Genomic DNA, 15,669 nt, shown 5'->3' on the forward strand with positions numbered 1-15,669 from the left:
AGGTGCAGAGTTTCAACAGAAGCTGCTTGCCTCATTGCAACCCAATCAAGGTAAATACAAACCCCTGGATCTACAAGCATGTGCTTTCATACTTAGCCTCCAGTTAATGCTTTCCAGCAGCTGTTGTCTGTTGTATAGCTGATCAGGAGACATCTCCCTTCAGTGTGACCGAAGAACCTACACAGAGTAGCTGGTGTTGATTTTTTTTCTCTTTTAATGAAATAGTTATTGTTCAGTACAGGAAACTCTTTTTATCTGGCACCGACGGGACCGGCGTGGTGCCGGTTTATCAAAAAGTCCGGATTACAGAGAGGTATAGTAAAAAGTACGAGAGCTCCGTACACAGCAACAGATCCAGGCGTCCCTGTTGCTTAGCAACAGGTGCAGGAACCCCGGTTCAACAGCCACAGATCCAGGAACGGCCACTAATATGAAGTAAAACTTACCTGAACCTACTCCTGAATTTTGCCGGTTAACAGATTTCCGGTTATTTAGGTGCCGGTAAATCGAGAGTTTCCTGTACAATGAATCAGATTGAAAGTAGTTTAATTTCAAACCGATACAGTATGTGTGACTATATCACAAGTTAAACCGCAGTGATATTGAATTTTATTGCAGGGGATTGGTGTGACCTCTATTATACACACATGACTATAGGACCATGTGAGGTCAGTGAATAAATAGCTTTAATTGTGTCATTTTTAGATTGCTGCTTCTTATGGAAACACCGTTTGCATTTTTGAGCCAGTACCTGTAAGCCATTACAAAAGAAAACTTGTGAGTATTCACCACTTACTCCAGTTATTCCTTTAAAAAAATTGTAATGCAATCCTTTAATTTTCATTAAGGATGATGTTATTATCAGATAACTTTATGTAAACTTAGACTAGTTGTAAATTATCTACAATATCTTAAACTATATTTTCTTCTCTTATTTATGTGGCAAGACAAGATTGGAAAATAGAGGAAATCATTTTTTTCAGCTAGAACTTTACCATACCCAACATAAGCTGTTGCACTCTTTGTTTTAAAGTTATTTTTTGATTTAGACCAGTTATGTTACTCAAAAATATTTTTTTCTAAATATTGATATCTAAATTTAAGTCACCACTGGAAGGTCTTTGCATCCTTTGAGTTCTGCTATTGTCCAAAAAAGATAGAATTCCGAGCCTTTACTGCTTAAAAAAAAGATCTGGTCTAGAATGAGGAAATCATAGTTTCATCGTGGATAACCGAGAAGCATGCCAAGACCACACAAACCTCTTCCTCAAACCAGCACCCAGAAGAGGAACCTTCCAAGAAACCTTGGAGAAAGAGACTTATTGAGTTCAGTTCAGTTCAGTTCAGACAAAATTCCCCTCTGAATCAAAATCTGCAGTTATGCAGATGTTGCTTTAGTTTTAAAGAGGGCCTGTAGTAAGCTTTAGAAAAACAATCCCACTGTGAAATATTTCACCCGTGCTCCAAATCCGGTAACTTCTACCCGACAAGCTGGTACAGTATCGGAGAAAGGAACAGCCAGCAGAGCTCCATACTTGTGCCAGTGCAACAATAATGGTCAATCCTGAATTGCTGAATTCTGGATCTTTGTTGCTTACACTTAGAAAAGCCAGGCATTCTTGCAACTCTGATGGAACCGAACGCAATAAAAAAGCATTCAGCAGCTATTTCTACATTTTAGTCTCCCTCAAGCATGGGAGTAAGATAATTGAAAGATAATCTGCTATGCCGTTGCCCCCAATTAGTAGCTGTGCCAGTTTCTTGTGCTGTGCTGCTTTTAGATGAAGTTAGTATAGGTATGTCCTCTTTTAATATGACATGGCAGTTGGCATCAGTGATATTCTGCACTCATATAATTCATGTCGTTTCCCAAGTGCCACTAGCGAAGCCAGTACGAGGATAGAATTGCAGCAGCATGCTATACTGCTGACTCATGACCGGTTACTGATCAATTTCAAATAGAAACTATTTGCCTGACTAAGCAGATGTCCTGAAATGATCTGGAAACTGCCCCAGCTAAAATGCAATCAAAGTGCAATATGAGAATTAATGTACTGAAGGGATGTGCTGAACAGAATTTCCTCATCCCTGATACTTATGTTGCAGTTTTGAAAAGCCAATTTTTAAATACCTGCCTCTAACTTTATTAAAACGGAGAACAAAGAATTTGTCAAAAAATAATTTAGCCAGTCCAAAAGTACTTCTGATCCCATCTATAAAATATATTGGTCCGGATTTTGCTGTCAGCGGTGAAGGAACGGCGTTTGCTGTTCCTTGTTGTTTAGCACGATTTACGTATTGGTTGTTGGTGAATAATGTAGTTATTACCAAATGGCAGAGCACCAGGACTATATTGGTGCTTCTGTCAAAGTTCACTTAATTTTTTTAAATAAACTGTTGTTGCTTTGTGCAACGGAATAGAGTGCATCAGAATAGATCCAACTCTCGGCTGTCGCGTTTCAATTGATATTAATTCAATTGGAATTTGTGTTTGAAGCCGATTTCTCTTTTAATGCATACAGGATTTTAGAAAGCATCATAACCTGTGAAAATCCAATTCTTATAATTTTTCAATATGTATGTGTGATAACAGTTTAATAAAAATGAAATTCAAGCCTAAATTGCTTTCTTTGATCTGTTGATTGTTTGATAGGCTTCATTTATTTCCTTGCAGAAATAAAATTGCTTTAAAATATATATATTTTTTAAAACACTATCTAAAACTACAGGTCCTAAACTATCAATGGCAAAAGACGGGGCAGTTTTTTCTTCAGTCTATGGCATACAACTTGGCTTGGGATCCGCAAGGTAACTGAATCTGTTTGGTAAAATGATGTCCCAGTAACTCTACTTACTGTATTTTTTTTGTCTTTTTTAAAGTTTAAAAATTATAGTCTTATGTAAATAGAAACTGTTGTTGAAACACTCTTCATCTGGGTTTGAGTTTGTTTTAATGATTATAAAAAATAAATTTGGATCTTAAACTACAGTGGTTTAAAAGAAAAAGTTAATTAATTTTTCTTTAGAGGTGGAAGTAGGGTGTCTTGGTGATAGTGTATATTGGGTTTGAAGCGCTGCAGTTTAACAGTCTCCAATTCAAGCTAGTTAGAATTGTATAGCTGTATAACTTTTGTTTTCCCAATACAGAGTGCACACCCCAGTTACCTAAGTCAAGAAAACTTGCGTATAGATTGGTAAAGCCAAGTCTCAGGAACCCCAACGATTGTGCAAGGGCACTGCTAGAATTTAAAAAGCTAAAACTCTACAGTTTATTAGCACAGAGCACTGTTAAGCTACCTGCTGCTTGTCAAGGTAGAGGTGTCCTACTTGTTGGGGCAGAAGCTTTCACATTCTTTGGAGCCAAGTGGGAAGAATCCCAGCCCAACGATGGGTTTACCTAGCCAGATCCCATTAGTGTCTTTGAGTATTGCATACCTGCCTGGTTCAGATTATGAGTCTGCCACAGAGTTGAGCTGAATCTGAGCTTCCATTTCCAGGTGTGTCATCTGAAGCCATCTTGACTCCAAAGAGACCCTGCTTAGCTCTACCAGGAGTACAGTCACTAATCTACAGTCATCCAGTTGTAATGCTAAATTAGGTTTGCATTTATTGTAATTTTCTTCCTTTTATAGGTAACCAGTTATTGACAGCTACAGATCACCTACAATTATGGTCACCTCCCTCTGGTGACATTCTGGAGGAAGAAAGTAGTCTTGCTGAGGAATACAAATTACAGCCAGATTTAAATGACTGGAAGTGTATCTGGCAGTGCAAGTAAGCACCCATTTTTAAACATACTAATTTTCTTAAAATGTAATTCTTCTTTTGTTGCACTCCATGCAAAGTGGGTAAGGTAAGTTTGCCAACCCAGGACAATTGGAGGGATGTCCATCATTTTAAAAGGCTTTTGTGTGAAGAGTGCCTCATCTGGCAGTTATCTTTTTTTTCTTGTACTGCTGACATTTGTTCTGTGTGTAGACCACCTTCTCTCAGTTCTACTGTGCTGTGTTTCTGAATTCTTGACTGAAGTTTTTTATTTTACAAAATTTATGAAATGCCTAAAACCTTGGGGTATGCCAGGTCAAGGTGTTTTATTAATTGCCAGAGGCACTTGTCAGTCACTGATTGTCACCCTCCAAGATCTCTGTGCTCCTCCAATTCTGGCCTCCGTATGCACTGTAACCAGGAGGGCCAAGGCCGGCCTGAAATCTGGCCTCGGGCCTCATTAACATTAACATTACTTGGGTGAGCTGCCTCCACAAGCAGCTCACCTGTTTTAAAGAGATCAATGTTGGGCTGCTTGCCTCACCGGCAGTGGCTTGAAAGTGTGTCCTGGGAGGGGAACCGATCCCGGGCCAGCAGCAGCCTTCGCGATTGCAATGGAGCGAAGTGGAGCACTCCTCCTCCTGGCTCTACATCAAACCTAAAAATAAAATTCCCCTTTTTGGTAGCGGCCATTTACTAGGCTGCATCCATGTCTAGAAAACCTATATAGCCCATGCCGAAAATCTGCTCTGCTCGGGGCAGCCCAATTTCCATGAGGGGCCCTCAAACAGTCATTAGGCCTCTCATTAGCATATGCCAGGGGCCTAACGCCTGAAAAATGGCCTGACCCAATATTGGGTCAGACATCTTTCAGGTGTCCTTGCAGCACAGGACGTTGGTCCTTGAAATTGGCCCTCACGTCCATTTTATGCCTGTAAAATGGATGCAATGAGGTCCAATTTCTACCTTTAGTCTTCCTCCAAATGAAAGTCTGATAATATCAGTATTCAGACCTATTTAACATTTACTTACCATCTCTGATTAATGTGATCAAAGAATGTATTTTGACTCTTGTGTTTGGCATTGCTAATCAAGTTTATTGGATTTTGTTGGCTTCTAAGCACATTACGCTGGCAAATGACATCATTTTGTGGTTAGTTATTTAACAATTGGTTGTTTAAAACTAGCACTGTAAATGCCACACATTTAATTTCATTTGTTTGGCTGTGTCAGCAGGTAGCCATGGCATTCCTTTCTATGAAGAGAAAAAATAAGGAAATGCTTTACTAGAGAATGTAGCCAGTGAATCTGGATTGCCAGTCTATTGTGGGAGATTGCTGAGTTCACAAACTACGCACAAATAGTGGTTTTATTTAAAGCGGATCTATGTTTTCTAGAGAAAAATAGTAGACTATACTGACTTGCCTTTTCTTAACTCAGATCAGTAGCGATTTAAGATGTTTTAAGTAAATTTCATGCAACAATTTTAATACTGAGAAGCTTTATTGCTAAAACTTGTAATCTTCACAAGATATTGGAAGAAAATTGAGAAATGTTTATCTGTATACTTAGAAAAGAAAGAATGAATTTGCATTTATATAGCACTTTTCATGACCTCATGACGTCCCAATGCACTTTACAGCCAATGAAGTACTTTTGAAGTGTAGTACCTGTTGTAATGTAGGAAATGTAGTAGCCAATTTGCGTATAGGAATGTCCCACAAACAGATATAAGATAATGACCAGATAATCTGTCTTTAGTAATGTTGGTTGAGGGATAAATATTGGCCAAGACACTGGAGAAAACTTCCCTGCTCCTCTTCGAATAGTGCCATGGGTTCTTTTACATCCACCTGAGAGGACAGACGGGGCCTCAGTTTAACATCTTATCCAAAAGGCTGCAACTCTGACAGTGCAGCACTCCCTCGGTACTGCACTGAAGTGTCAGCCTAGATTATGTGCTCAAGCCTCTAGAGTGGCACTTGAACCCACAACCTGCTGACTCAGAGCTGCGAGTGCTACCACTGAGCCAAGGCTGTCACCTTTATTACATTTTAGAATCTTTGTTTTAGTTGAATTAATAAGTTTCCAAAAAATAAAAATGTTTCCAACTCTTGATGACACACTTTTGGATAACATTACATAACCAGTAAAAAGAACATTGGAGTCAATTAAAAGCCTGATCTGATTGAACATACAACTTTAAAATATTCCATTCTGCTATTTAGGACTGCTATTCCAATATATCTCATGAAGTGGTCCCCTGATGGAGAATACTTTGCAACAGCAGGAAAGGTAAGATTTTGAAAAACACATTCTTGCCTAATTGAGCAATAGCATTTATTTTATGTTTTAGAACCAAATGCATGTTAAAAAGTTGAAGCAAAATTAATGCTTAAAAATGTAACTGCAAAAACAAGATTACTCGCTGTATCTTTGGAACTTTAACTTCAAGTTGAAAGACTTGATTTTTGTAAATGTTTACTACTTATACTTGTATCACCATATGTGGTGGCATAGTGGTTAGCACTGTTGCCTCACAGCACCAGGGACCCGGGTTCGAATCCGGCCTCGGGTGACTGTCTGTCTGTGTGGAGTTTGCACATTCTCCCCGTGTTTGCGTGGGTTTCCTCCGGGTGCTCCGGTTTCCTCCCACAGTCCAAAGATGTGCGGGTTAGGTTGATTGGCTGTGATAAATTGACCCTTAGTGTTAGGGGGATTAAATACATGGGGTTACGGGGATTGGGTGGGATATGTGTCGGTGCAGGCTCGATGGGCCGAAATGGCCTCTATCTGCACTGTGGGGTTTCTGAGATTCTGTGATAGGCAAGTAAATTTTGTTTTTCTGTGCAGGATGACTCCCTTCTGAAAGTATGGTATCTTACCACTGGCTGGAAGTCTGCAGTTGTAGGTGCAGAACTTCTTGGGGATAAAAGTGCTTCTACAGCTGTACACTTTTCCTTTGTGTACCTGGCACATCCTCGTGCAGTAACAGGATTTTCATGGCGGAAGACTAGTAAATATATGCCAAGGTTAGATGCACGTTCACTTTCATCACAGTAAATACCAGTTAGGGTTGAACATTTGGTATTTGGTTTCTGAACAAATTGAGCAGTCCAACGTGCAAATGAGCCCTTTAATGGGTCAGTTGCTATTGAGCGTTGTATTGAATTAACAGAATGCACTAAATTATCAGTCTTGCCCAGAAAGACGATAGGGCTGCAATGGAATTTGAACTGCCGTAACAATGTAAAGGGGTGTTTTTCTGAGTTTGGATTAAGACACATAGGGCTAAAAATTCAGTTGGGTGCCGTTTGGGGCGCCAAGCTCGCCTGGGCGCCGGAATTACCGCTGCGAGCGGAGCCACTTGCGCCATCCCGATATTCAGTTTCTGCGCCCCAAACGGAAGCGGGCCGCTACTCTAGGCTCCCCGCGCCCCGCTTGGGGTGCTCACCCTGAATATCGGCGCGCTAAGGGCCGCAGCGCCACACGCTGCGGCACGGCACGCTGCGGTACTGCAGGCCTTCCTCCCACTGTTAAGGGGGAGGTGCCTGCAACAGCGCGAGCCCCGCTCGTGAGTGCCGGCAAATGAGCCCAGCACCAAGGAGAAGCGCCGGGCTCTCGGGAAACAGCCGGCAATGCCGCGGGGGGGGGGGGGGGTTTAGGAGGCCGGGGACGGAGGTGCTGGCAGGCGGCTGCCCCACACCTCCACCTTAACTAGCGCCACTACCGCCACAGGTAGGCCCTGTGAACCGGTCGCGATTTGCGACCGGCGTTAAAGAGGCGGGCGCGACCAAATATGGTCATCGGAGCGGGGCGCTGCGCACACTGATGACGTCATCGGTGGCGGCGCAGCGCTACAGGCTAACGCCGCCATTAGCGCCCCGCTAAATATCGCGGGAGGTGTGGCCAGTGGCGCTAAAGCCACTGAGTGCCCTCTTTGGGCGCAAACTGGTGGCGCAGCCCACTGAATTTCTAGGCCATAGGAACCATTGCTTTGCTTCTGGTCTATTCTGTATTTGACATGGAAGTACAGGAAACTTTGTGTTATCCGGAGGTTAAATGTCCGGCAAGCTCGAGCCACCGGCAAAAATCAGGAGCCGTTTTGTTAGGTTTTTTTTCTTCTCGTGGCTTTTTTTTCAACAGTCAGGCTCTGCAAAGTCTCTGTAGCTTAGCAACAGCTTCAGAGAGACGCTTCCAAGGTATGGGCCGACTGTTTAGAAGCTGTTGCTAAGCAACAGTGTTTGTTGTCAGATACGGAGATGAAAAGCTCCGTATGCTTCAACATTAACGCTGGTGTGTCCAGCAGTTTTGAGGGAACGGCAGCAGCTCGGTCCCGTCGGTGCCGGATAGCACAAAGTTTCCTGTACTTGATACTGATAAAGGATGGAAAAACTGAAAAAAAACTTCCATTCCCCAGCACTGCTGTCCCTCACCTTGAAAATTAAGTTCAGAAGGACGTTCCAGGTTTGAAGCTCTGCCGTGCTGAGTTAGCTATCTCACCTAGTACAGTGATTAAGGACACTGCAATTGGTCTCAACTCCCTGGGTTTACTGAGGGGAAAATCAGTAACAGTTTCCATTCCTGATTGCTATACAGTGACCCTTCATAGAAATGCCTATATGTGTGGATGTTAGGTGAGGATAGGATTGTGCTTGGCCATGATGGTCCCTCTGGCTGAATAACCTACTGGCACTCACTGTGAAGACGCAAGTGAACAATAGTGATTTGGGTGAGCTATTGGAAGGTGTCTGGCAAATATGGAACTGTACCCCAAGAAGGAGTTAATTGATTTGGGAATGGGAGAAACTGAGTGGAAAGTTTGACGCACATAATTTGTGCCTCTCTTTCCTTCAATAATTAGTTAAAGGTGAAAGCACAAGTAAAAGGTACTGGAGACAAAAAAGACTATGTTCCAGTGGGAAATTGTACATCCTATCACTGGGTCTTAATTGGGAATAACACCTGCCTGCAATGTTTACATTGTCTTCCTGTATACTGTATAACTTTTTCACATTTCTGTAGACAGTTTCATGTGTTTAGAGAGGATTTAGAGAGAATACCAAAGTGCTGAAAGGTAATCTTTGAAAAAAGCATGACATTGCTTGTACACGTGAGGCCCTATGGTCCTTTTTCATTAGAAATTCAAATAATCTAAGTGCAAGATATAGCTGGTCTTCAGAGGGAGTTAAGTCAAACAATACTTACAAAATATCATTCTGCATCCACTATGATTCAGTCTTGCAAAGTCTGATTCTTGCTTTTATCTCTGTACCTGAGTATGTGTATTGCAAAATGACTGTAGTAAAGTAGAAGAGTGCCACTGAATTTGGTGTGTATGTGATTCCAATATATTCTCTCTCCAGGAGTTCTGTGTGCAATGTGCTACTGACTTCATGTCAAGATGGTGTCTGCCGGCTATGGGCTGAAACCTTATTGCCAGAAGATGGTCTTCTTGGAGGACAAATGACAGAGTCAACCTTTAGTACCTCAACCAGCAATCTTCCTCATGATGGAAGTCAGAAAGACAAAATCCAGCACGCTCTGGAGGTAATCATTTCTAAAGCCTTAAAGTAGAAAGAGAGTTTAGAATGAAACCCTAAACAATGGGTACGCTTCGTTCAATTCATATTGATTCCAATCTAGTTTGCTTGTTCCATGCTATGCCATCTTGATGTTTTGTAGTTCTGATAGTTACTACATGTGTAAAAAAAAAAGACTCTTGCATTTGAATCAATATATTATAGGAAGGAAGTATATATTTTTCCTTTGTCGATGGTAATTTTGAAATAAGTACAAGTAATTTGTAATTCCAATTTAATGTACTTTTGAAGAACTATGAGGTAAATTTTGTGAAGTCCCATGCCACCAGCGGGGCCTTGTACATGTGGCCGTGCAAAATTTACCCGTATATGCCATCTTAACAGGTGTCAGTGTTGGTTTCTACAAAATACTTATGGTTACAAATGCCATATTTGTATAGTCTGGTATGTATGTGCTACTGTTTTCTTTGTTGGTGCCAACATTGTTCAGGCTTTGAAATGTTGTATTTCAGTGTTTTCAAAAGATTACATGTCTTTTTAAAAACCGTGAGATTTAAAAAGTGGAGTTTTTTTAAGCAGCTAAAGAAATGAAATCATAGTATCTCATTTATAAATGGACATCTAACCTAAGTATTGAGCTGCAACTTGTTATCAACCTTACCTTTTCATAGTGCAACAGGCTAAATATTGTTTCTTGGAACCCCTGATTTCCCATGGCATTGCTCACAGGTAGTCTCTCACAGGTCCGGAGTGCCGTTGTGATGTTTCATGCAGCCGCGTTCTCAGTCTGTGAGCGGATCACAATGGGGATAGTGCTGGGGAGCGTGGTACAAAGTCTTCAAATTAAAAACATTGGGCTAAAAATTGAGTATTGCCCCAATTGGGGTGCTAACTTCGACGGGGCGCTACTTTTAGCGCCCCGGAACAATTAGCGTCCCCGCGCCGGAAATTGAGTGGTTGCGCCCCAAGAGGGAAGCAGGGCGCTACTGGAAGCACCCCGCATCCCTCTTGGGGCGCTGTGAGTCAATATTGTGGCATTATGTGCCGCGCTGCGGTATTGCAGGCTTTCCTCCCCTTCTTAAAGGGGAGGGGCCTTGTGCAGCGCGACCTGGGGCCCAGCTGGGCCCCCGGGGATCGGGAGTGCAGGCAAAAGAGCCCAGCACTCGAGCGAAGTGCCGGGCTCTTGGAGCGCAGCCAGCACTCCGCCGGGGGGTGTGGGGGCGTTTCAGGAGGTCTGGGACGGGAGTGCAGGCAGGTGCTGGCAGGCGGCCAGCAACAAAAATGGCCGCCCCGCACTTCGCCTTTAAATTGCGCCTCCCCGGCCGCAGGTACACCCCCCTGACCTCGTCGGACATAGCGTCCGGCGGTAAGTCAGGGGGCGCTCTCGAAGATAGTGAGCGGGGCGTTGCGCACGCCAATGACGGCATCGCCAGCGGCGCAGCACCGCAGGGCGCTACCGGTTAGCGCCACCACTAACCTCCCGCTGAATTTTGCGGGAGGCGTGGGCAGTGCCGCGCCCGGGCGCTAGTTGCGTTGCGTCCCTTTAGCGCCCTCTTGAGGCGCAAACAGCTGAATTTTTCCCCCATTGGACCTTGAGAGAACTAAGGACGTGCCTGTTTTGAAGTGCTGGGGATGTGCTGAACTGTTTTGTGAATTATTTTGTTCCTGGTTTTGATTTGCAATTTGAAGGCAGGATCCAGGAGATATTTTTCTTCAATCAGATAATAGATATGACTTCAAAGCATCAGAACTGCCCAGTCACGTAGGCTGCAGCTTCCTGTTTACCAGTCTTGCTCTTCTTGATTCTGGGAGTTGTAATCGATCGGAGTGATATGCATAGTGACACTGCTGCATTCTTGGAATTTTAATCCACCAGTATGATGTGCACAGAGTGACTCTGGTCTATTGTGGGAGTCCTTGATTGAGCCTTTTCATTAAGATAAGGCCCAAGTACACAGTGCAAACCAGGAAACTGAGGAGGTTCAGCTGTCCCAAAGAGAGGGTCAGGCCTGTGTGGGGTATTTCCTGGAGGTATTTCTGAAATAGGTTGGGCCAGTTTAGTGTATTATTCCCCTGAATTATTTAATTATTTTTATGGACTTATTTATTCCTTTTTTTTAATTCATTCATGGGATGTTGGCATCGCTGGCAAGGCCAGCATTTATTGCCCATCCCTAGTTGCCCTTGAGAAGGTGGTGGTGAGCTGCCTTCTTGAACCGCAGCAGTCCGTGTGGTGAGAGTACTCCCAGAGTGCGGTTAGGGAGGGAGTTCCAGGATTTTGACCCAGCGACGATGAGGGAACGGCGATATACTTCTAAGTCAGGATGGTGTGTGACTTGGAGTGGAACTTGGAGGTGGTGGTGTTCCCATGCGCCTGCTGCCCATGTCCTTCTAGGTGGTAGAGGTCGCGGGTTTGGAAGGTGCTGCCGAAGAAACCATGGCGAGTTTCTGCAGTGCATGTTGTAGATGGTGCACACTGCAGTCACGGTACACCGGTGGTGGAGGGAGTGAATGTTTAAGGTGGTGGATGGGGTGCCAATCAAGCGGGCTGCTTTGTCCTGGATGATGTCGATCTTCTTGAATGTTGTTGGAGCTGCACTCATCCAGGCAAGTGGAGAGTATTCTGTCACACTCCATACTTGTACCTTGTAGATGGTGGAAAGGCTTTGGGGAGTCAGGAGGTGAGAAACTCGCCACAGAATACCTAGCCTCTGACCTGTTGTTGCCACAGTATTTATGTAGCTGGTCCAGTTAAGTTCCTGGTCAATGGTGACCCCCAGGATGTGGATGGTGGTGGATTCAGCGATGGTAATGCCGTTGAATGTCATGGGGAAGTGGTTAGACTCTCGCTTGTTGGAGATAGTCATTGCCTGGCACTTGTGTGGCGCGAATGTTACCTGCCACTTATCAGCCCAAGCCTGAATGTCGTCCAGGTCTTGTTGCATGCGGGCATAGACCAATTCATTATTTAAGGAGTTGCGAATGGCACTAAACACTACGCAGTCATCAGCGAACATCCCCATTTCTGACCTTATCACAGAAGAATCACAGAATCTACAGTGCAGATAGAGGGAAGGTCATTGATGAAGCAGCTGAAGATGGTTGGGCCTAGGACACTGCCCTGAGGAACTCCTGCAGCGATGTCCTGGGGCTGAGATGATTGACCTCCAACCACCACAACCATCTTCCTTTGTGTTAGGTATGACTCCAGCCAGTGGAGAGTTCCCCCCCCGATTCCCATTGACTTCAGTTTTACTAGGGCTCCTTGATGCCACACTCGGTCAAATGCTGCCTTGATGTCAAGGGCGGTCACTCTCGCCTCACCTCTGGAATTCAGCTCCTTTGTCCATGTTACAAGGTTGTAATGTGGTCTGGAGCCAAGTGGTCCTGGCGGAACCCAAACTGGGCATCAGTGAGCAGGTTATTGGTGAGTAAGTGCCGCTTGATAGCACTGTCGACGACACCTTCCATCACTTTGCTGATGATTGAGAGTAGACTGATGGGGCGGTAACTGGCCGGATTGGATTTGTCCTGCTTTTTGTGGACAGGACATACCTGGGCAGTTTTGCACATTGTCAGATAGATGCCAGTGTTGTAGCTGTACTGGAATAGCTTGGCTAGAGGCTCGGGTAGTTCTGTAGCACAAGTCTTCAGTACAATAGCCAGGATGTTGTCGGGGCCCATGACCTTTGCTGTATCCAGTGCGCTCAGCTGTTTCTTCATATCACATGGAGTGAATCGAATTGGCTGAAGACTGGCTTCTGTGATGGTGGGGACCTCCCGAGTAGTCTGATATGGATCATCCACTCGGCACTTCTGTCTGAAGATGGTTGCAATCGCTTCAGCCTTGTCTTTTGCACTCACGCTGGGCTCCACCATCATTGAGGATGGGGATATTCATGGAGCCTCCTCCCGTTAGTTGTTTAATGGTCCACCACCATTCACGACTGGATGTGGCAGAACTACAGAGCTTTGATCTGATCCATTGATTGTGGGATCGCTTAGCCCTGTCTATAGCATGCTGCTTCTGCTTTTTAGCATGCATGTAGTCCTGTGTTGCAGCTTCCCCAGATTGGCACCTCATTTTTTGGTACGCCTGGTGCTGATCCTGGCATGCTCTTCTGCACTCCTTACTGAACCAGGGTTAGTCCCCTGGCTTGATGGTAATGATAGAGTGAGGGATATGCCGTGCACTGAGGTTACAGATTGTGGTGGAATACAATTCTGCTGCTGCTGATGGCCCACAGTGCCTCATGGATGCCCAGTTTTGAGCTGCTGGATCTGTTCTGAATCTGTCCCATTTAGCACGGTGATAGTGCCACATAACACAATGGAGGCGGGACTTCGTCTCCACAGTGTCTGTGCGGTGGTCACTGCTACCAATGCTGTCATGGACAGATGCATCTGCGACAAGTTGATTGGTGAGGACGCGGTCAGAGTTTTTTCCCTCGTGTTGGTTTTCTCACCACCTGTTGCAGTCCCAGACTGGCAGCTATGTCCTTCAGGACTCGCCAGCTCGGTCAGTAGTGGTGCTACCGAGCCACTGTTGGTGATGGACATTGAAGTCCCCCACTCAGAGTACATTCTGTGCCCTTGCTACTCTTCGTGCTTCTTCCAAGTGGTGTTCAACATGGAGGAGTATTGATTGATTCAGTAGGTGGTAATCAGCAGGAGGTTTCCTTGCCTATGCTTGACCTGAAGCCACGAGACTTCATGGGGTCCAGAGTCAATGTTGAGGACACCCAGGACCACTCCTTCCCAACTGTATACCACTGTGCCGCCTCCCCTGGTGGGTCTGTCCTGCCGGTGGGACAGGACCTACCCAGGGATGGTGATGGAGGAGTTTGGGACATTGGCTGAAAGGTATGATTCTGTGAGTATGACGATGTCAGGCTGTTGCTTGACTAGTCTGTGGGACAGCTCTCCCAATTTTGGCACAAGTCCCCAGATGTTGGTGAGGAGGACTTTGCAGGGTCGACTGGGCTGGGTGTGCCGTTGTCGTGTCCGTAGCCGGTGCCAAGGTCGCTGCCGGGTGGTCCGTCTGGTTTTATTCTTGTTTCTTGTAGCGGTTTGGTGCACCTGAGTGGCTTGCTGGGTCATTTCAGAGGGCAGCGAAGAGTCAACCACATTGCTGTGGGTCTGGAGTCACATTTAGGCCAGACCGGGTAAGGACGGCAAATTTCCTTCCCTCAAGGACGTTCATGAACCAGATGGGTTTTTACGACAATCCGATAGTTTCATGGTCACCATTACTGATACTAGCTTTTTATTCCCGATTTTATTTAATTAACTGAATTTAAGTTCCCTAGCTGCCGTGGTGGGATTTGAACTCGCGTCTCTGGATCATTAGTCCTGTTACTGGTCCAGTAACATTACCACTATGCTACCGTTCCCGAATATACCCCGATATATTCAGCTGGGTCAAATATCCAGATGACAGCTGAAACCAGTTTGTTAAAAAGAAAGCAATAGGATTGGTTTGTTGTGTGGAAAACTGCAGCTGCCAGAATGATACTTTTAAGAGAAAAAATAAGCAATTGAATGGTTTGGTTTCATAATGTTTCTTTCCTGATTGGCAGCTTTCATATATATTGGCCCAGAAATTCGGGTCCCAACGCGTGAGTGCGCACGGGGTACTCACGCGTGGACCCGATGGAAGAGCTGGTTTCTTGCATGCACTGTGCATGCGCGAGGAAACCGGCACTTCCGATCCTCTGAACGAAAAGGTTCAGAGGTCGAACGCGCGCGCAGGGGAGGCTGCGCGTGCGCTTTGAACTTAGGTTTTTTTTGCAGGTTTTCCCGGGAGGGTAAGCCTGCAGGATTTACACATTTAAAAAGCAGGCGTAAGGCCTGCTTTTTACAAGGTAAGTGGTCAATTAATGAAAATTAAAACATATTTTTTCCACAGGTTTATTATTTTTAAATACTTTAAAGCAAGGTAAGTTTATTTTTAGCCCCGTTTTTTTATAAAATTATTTTTTTCAAAAATTTAAATTATTGTTTAAAATAGTTATTTAATTGTAATTTATAGTTTATTTAAAGTGTGATTTTTAAAAAATTTATTTGAAGGTTTACTGTTATTTTGAGGCCCGTAGCATTCATAAGTTTTGACAGGTCTTCCTGTCAATCTTATGAATGGGCTTTTCCCTCCTCCAATTGGCTGCCCATGGCTCACGTGATCCCAGGGGACGCATCGCACTAACTACGCCCCTGGGACACGCAAGCACAGCGCGCCGGCAGCTGGGCCAGGCCCCGGAGCGGAATTCCACGGGGCCCTACAGCTCAACTGCCGGCGTGCAAGGTAAGTGCGGGTCGGGGGCTTGCACCCGCGGGAAGCCCCCGACCTGAATTTCTGGGCCAA

The 15,669-nt window shown here is 44.7% G+C and overlaps 1 protein-coding gene across 3 annotated transcripts in view; it reads left to right on the top strand.

The window, feature by feature from the left end:
- dmxl2 (Dmx-like 2) overlaps positions 1-15,669 on the top strand; it is a 131,884-nt gene that overhangs the window by 20,813 nt on the left and 95,402 nt on the right. For all 3 annotated transcript variants that reach the window (XM_085968627.1, XM_085968624.1, XM_085968626.1), the window contains exons 3-8: positions 706-777; positions 2,730-2,808; positions 3,633-3,774; positions 5,994-6,060; positions 6,619-6,797; positions 9,132-9,315. In XM_085968627.1, the coding sequence (XP_085824753.1) occupies positions 706-777; positions 2,730-2,808; positions 3,633-3,774; positions 5,994-6,060; positions 6,619-6,797; positions 9,132-9,315 (723 nt within the window). The remainder of the gene's footprint in view (positions 1-705; positions 778-2,729; positions 2,809-3,632; positions 3,775-5,993; positions 6,061-6,618; positions 6,798-9,131; positions 9,316-15,669) is intronic.

The sequence above is a fragment of the Somniosus microcephalus genome, chromosome 27 (assembly GCF_052327205.1).
Source record: "Somniosus microcephalus isolate GS21.2 chromosome 27, FLI_Smic_1.0, whole genome shotgun sequence".
In the NCBI taxonomy this organism is placed as follows: domain Eukaryota; kingdom Metazoa; phylum Chordata; class Chondrichthyes; order Squaliformes; family Somniosidae; genus Somniosus; species Somniosus microcephalus.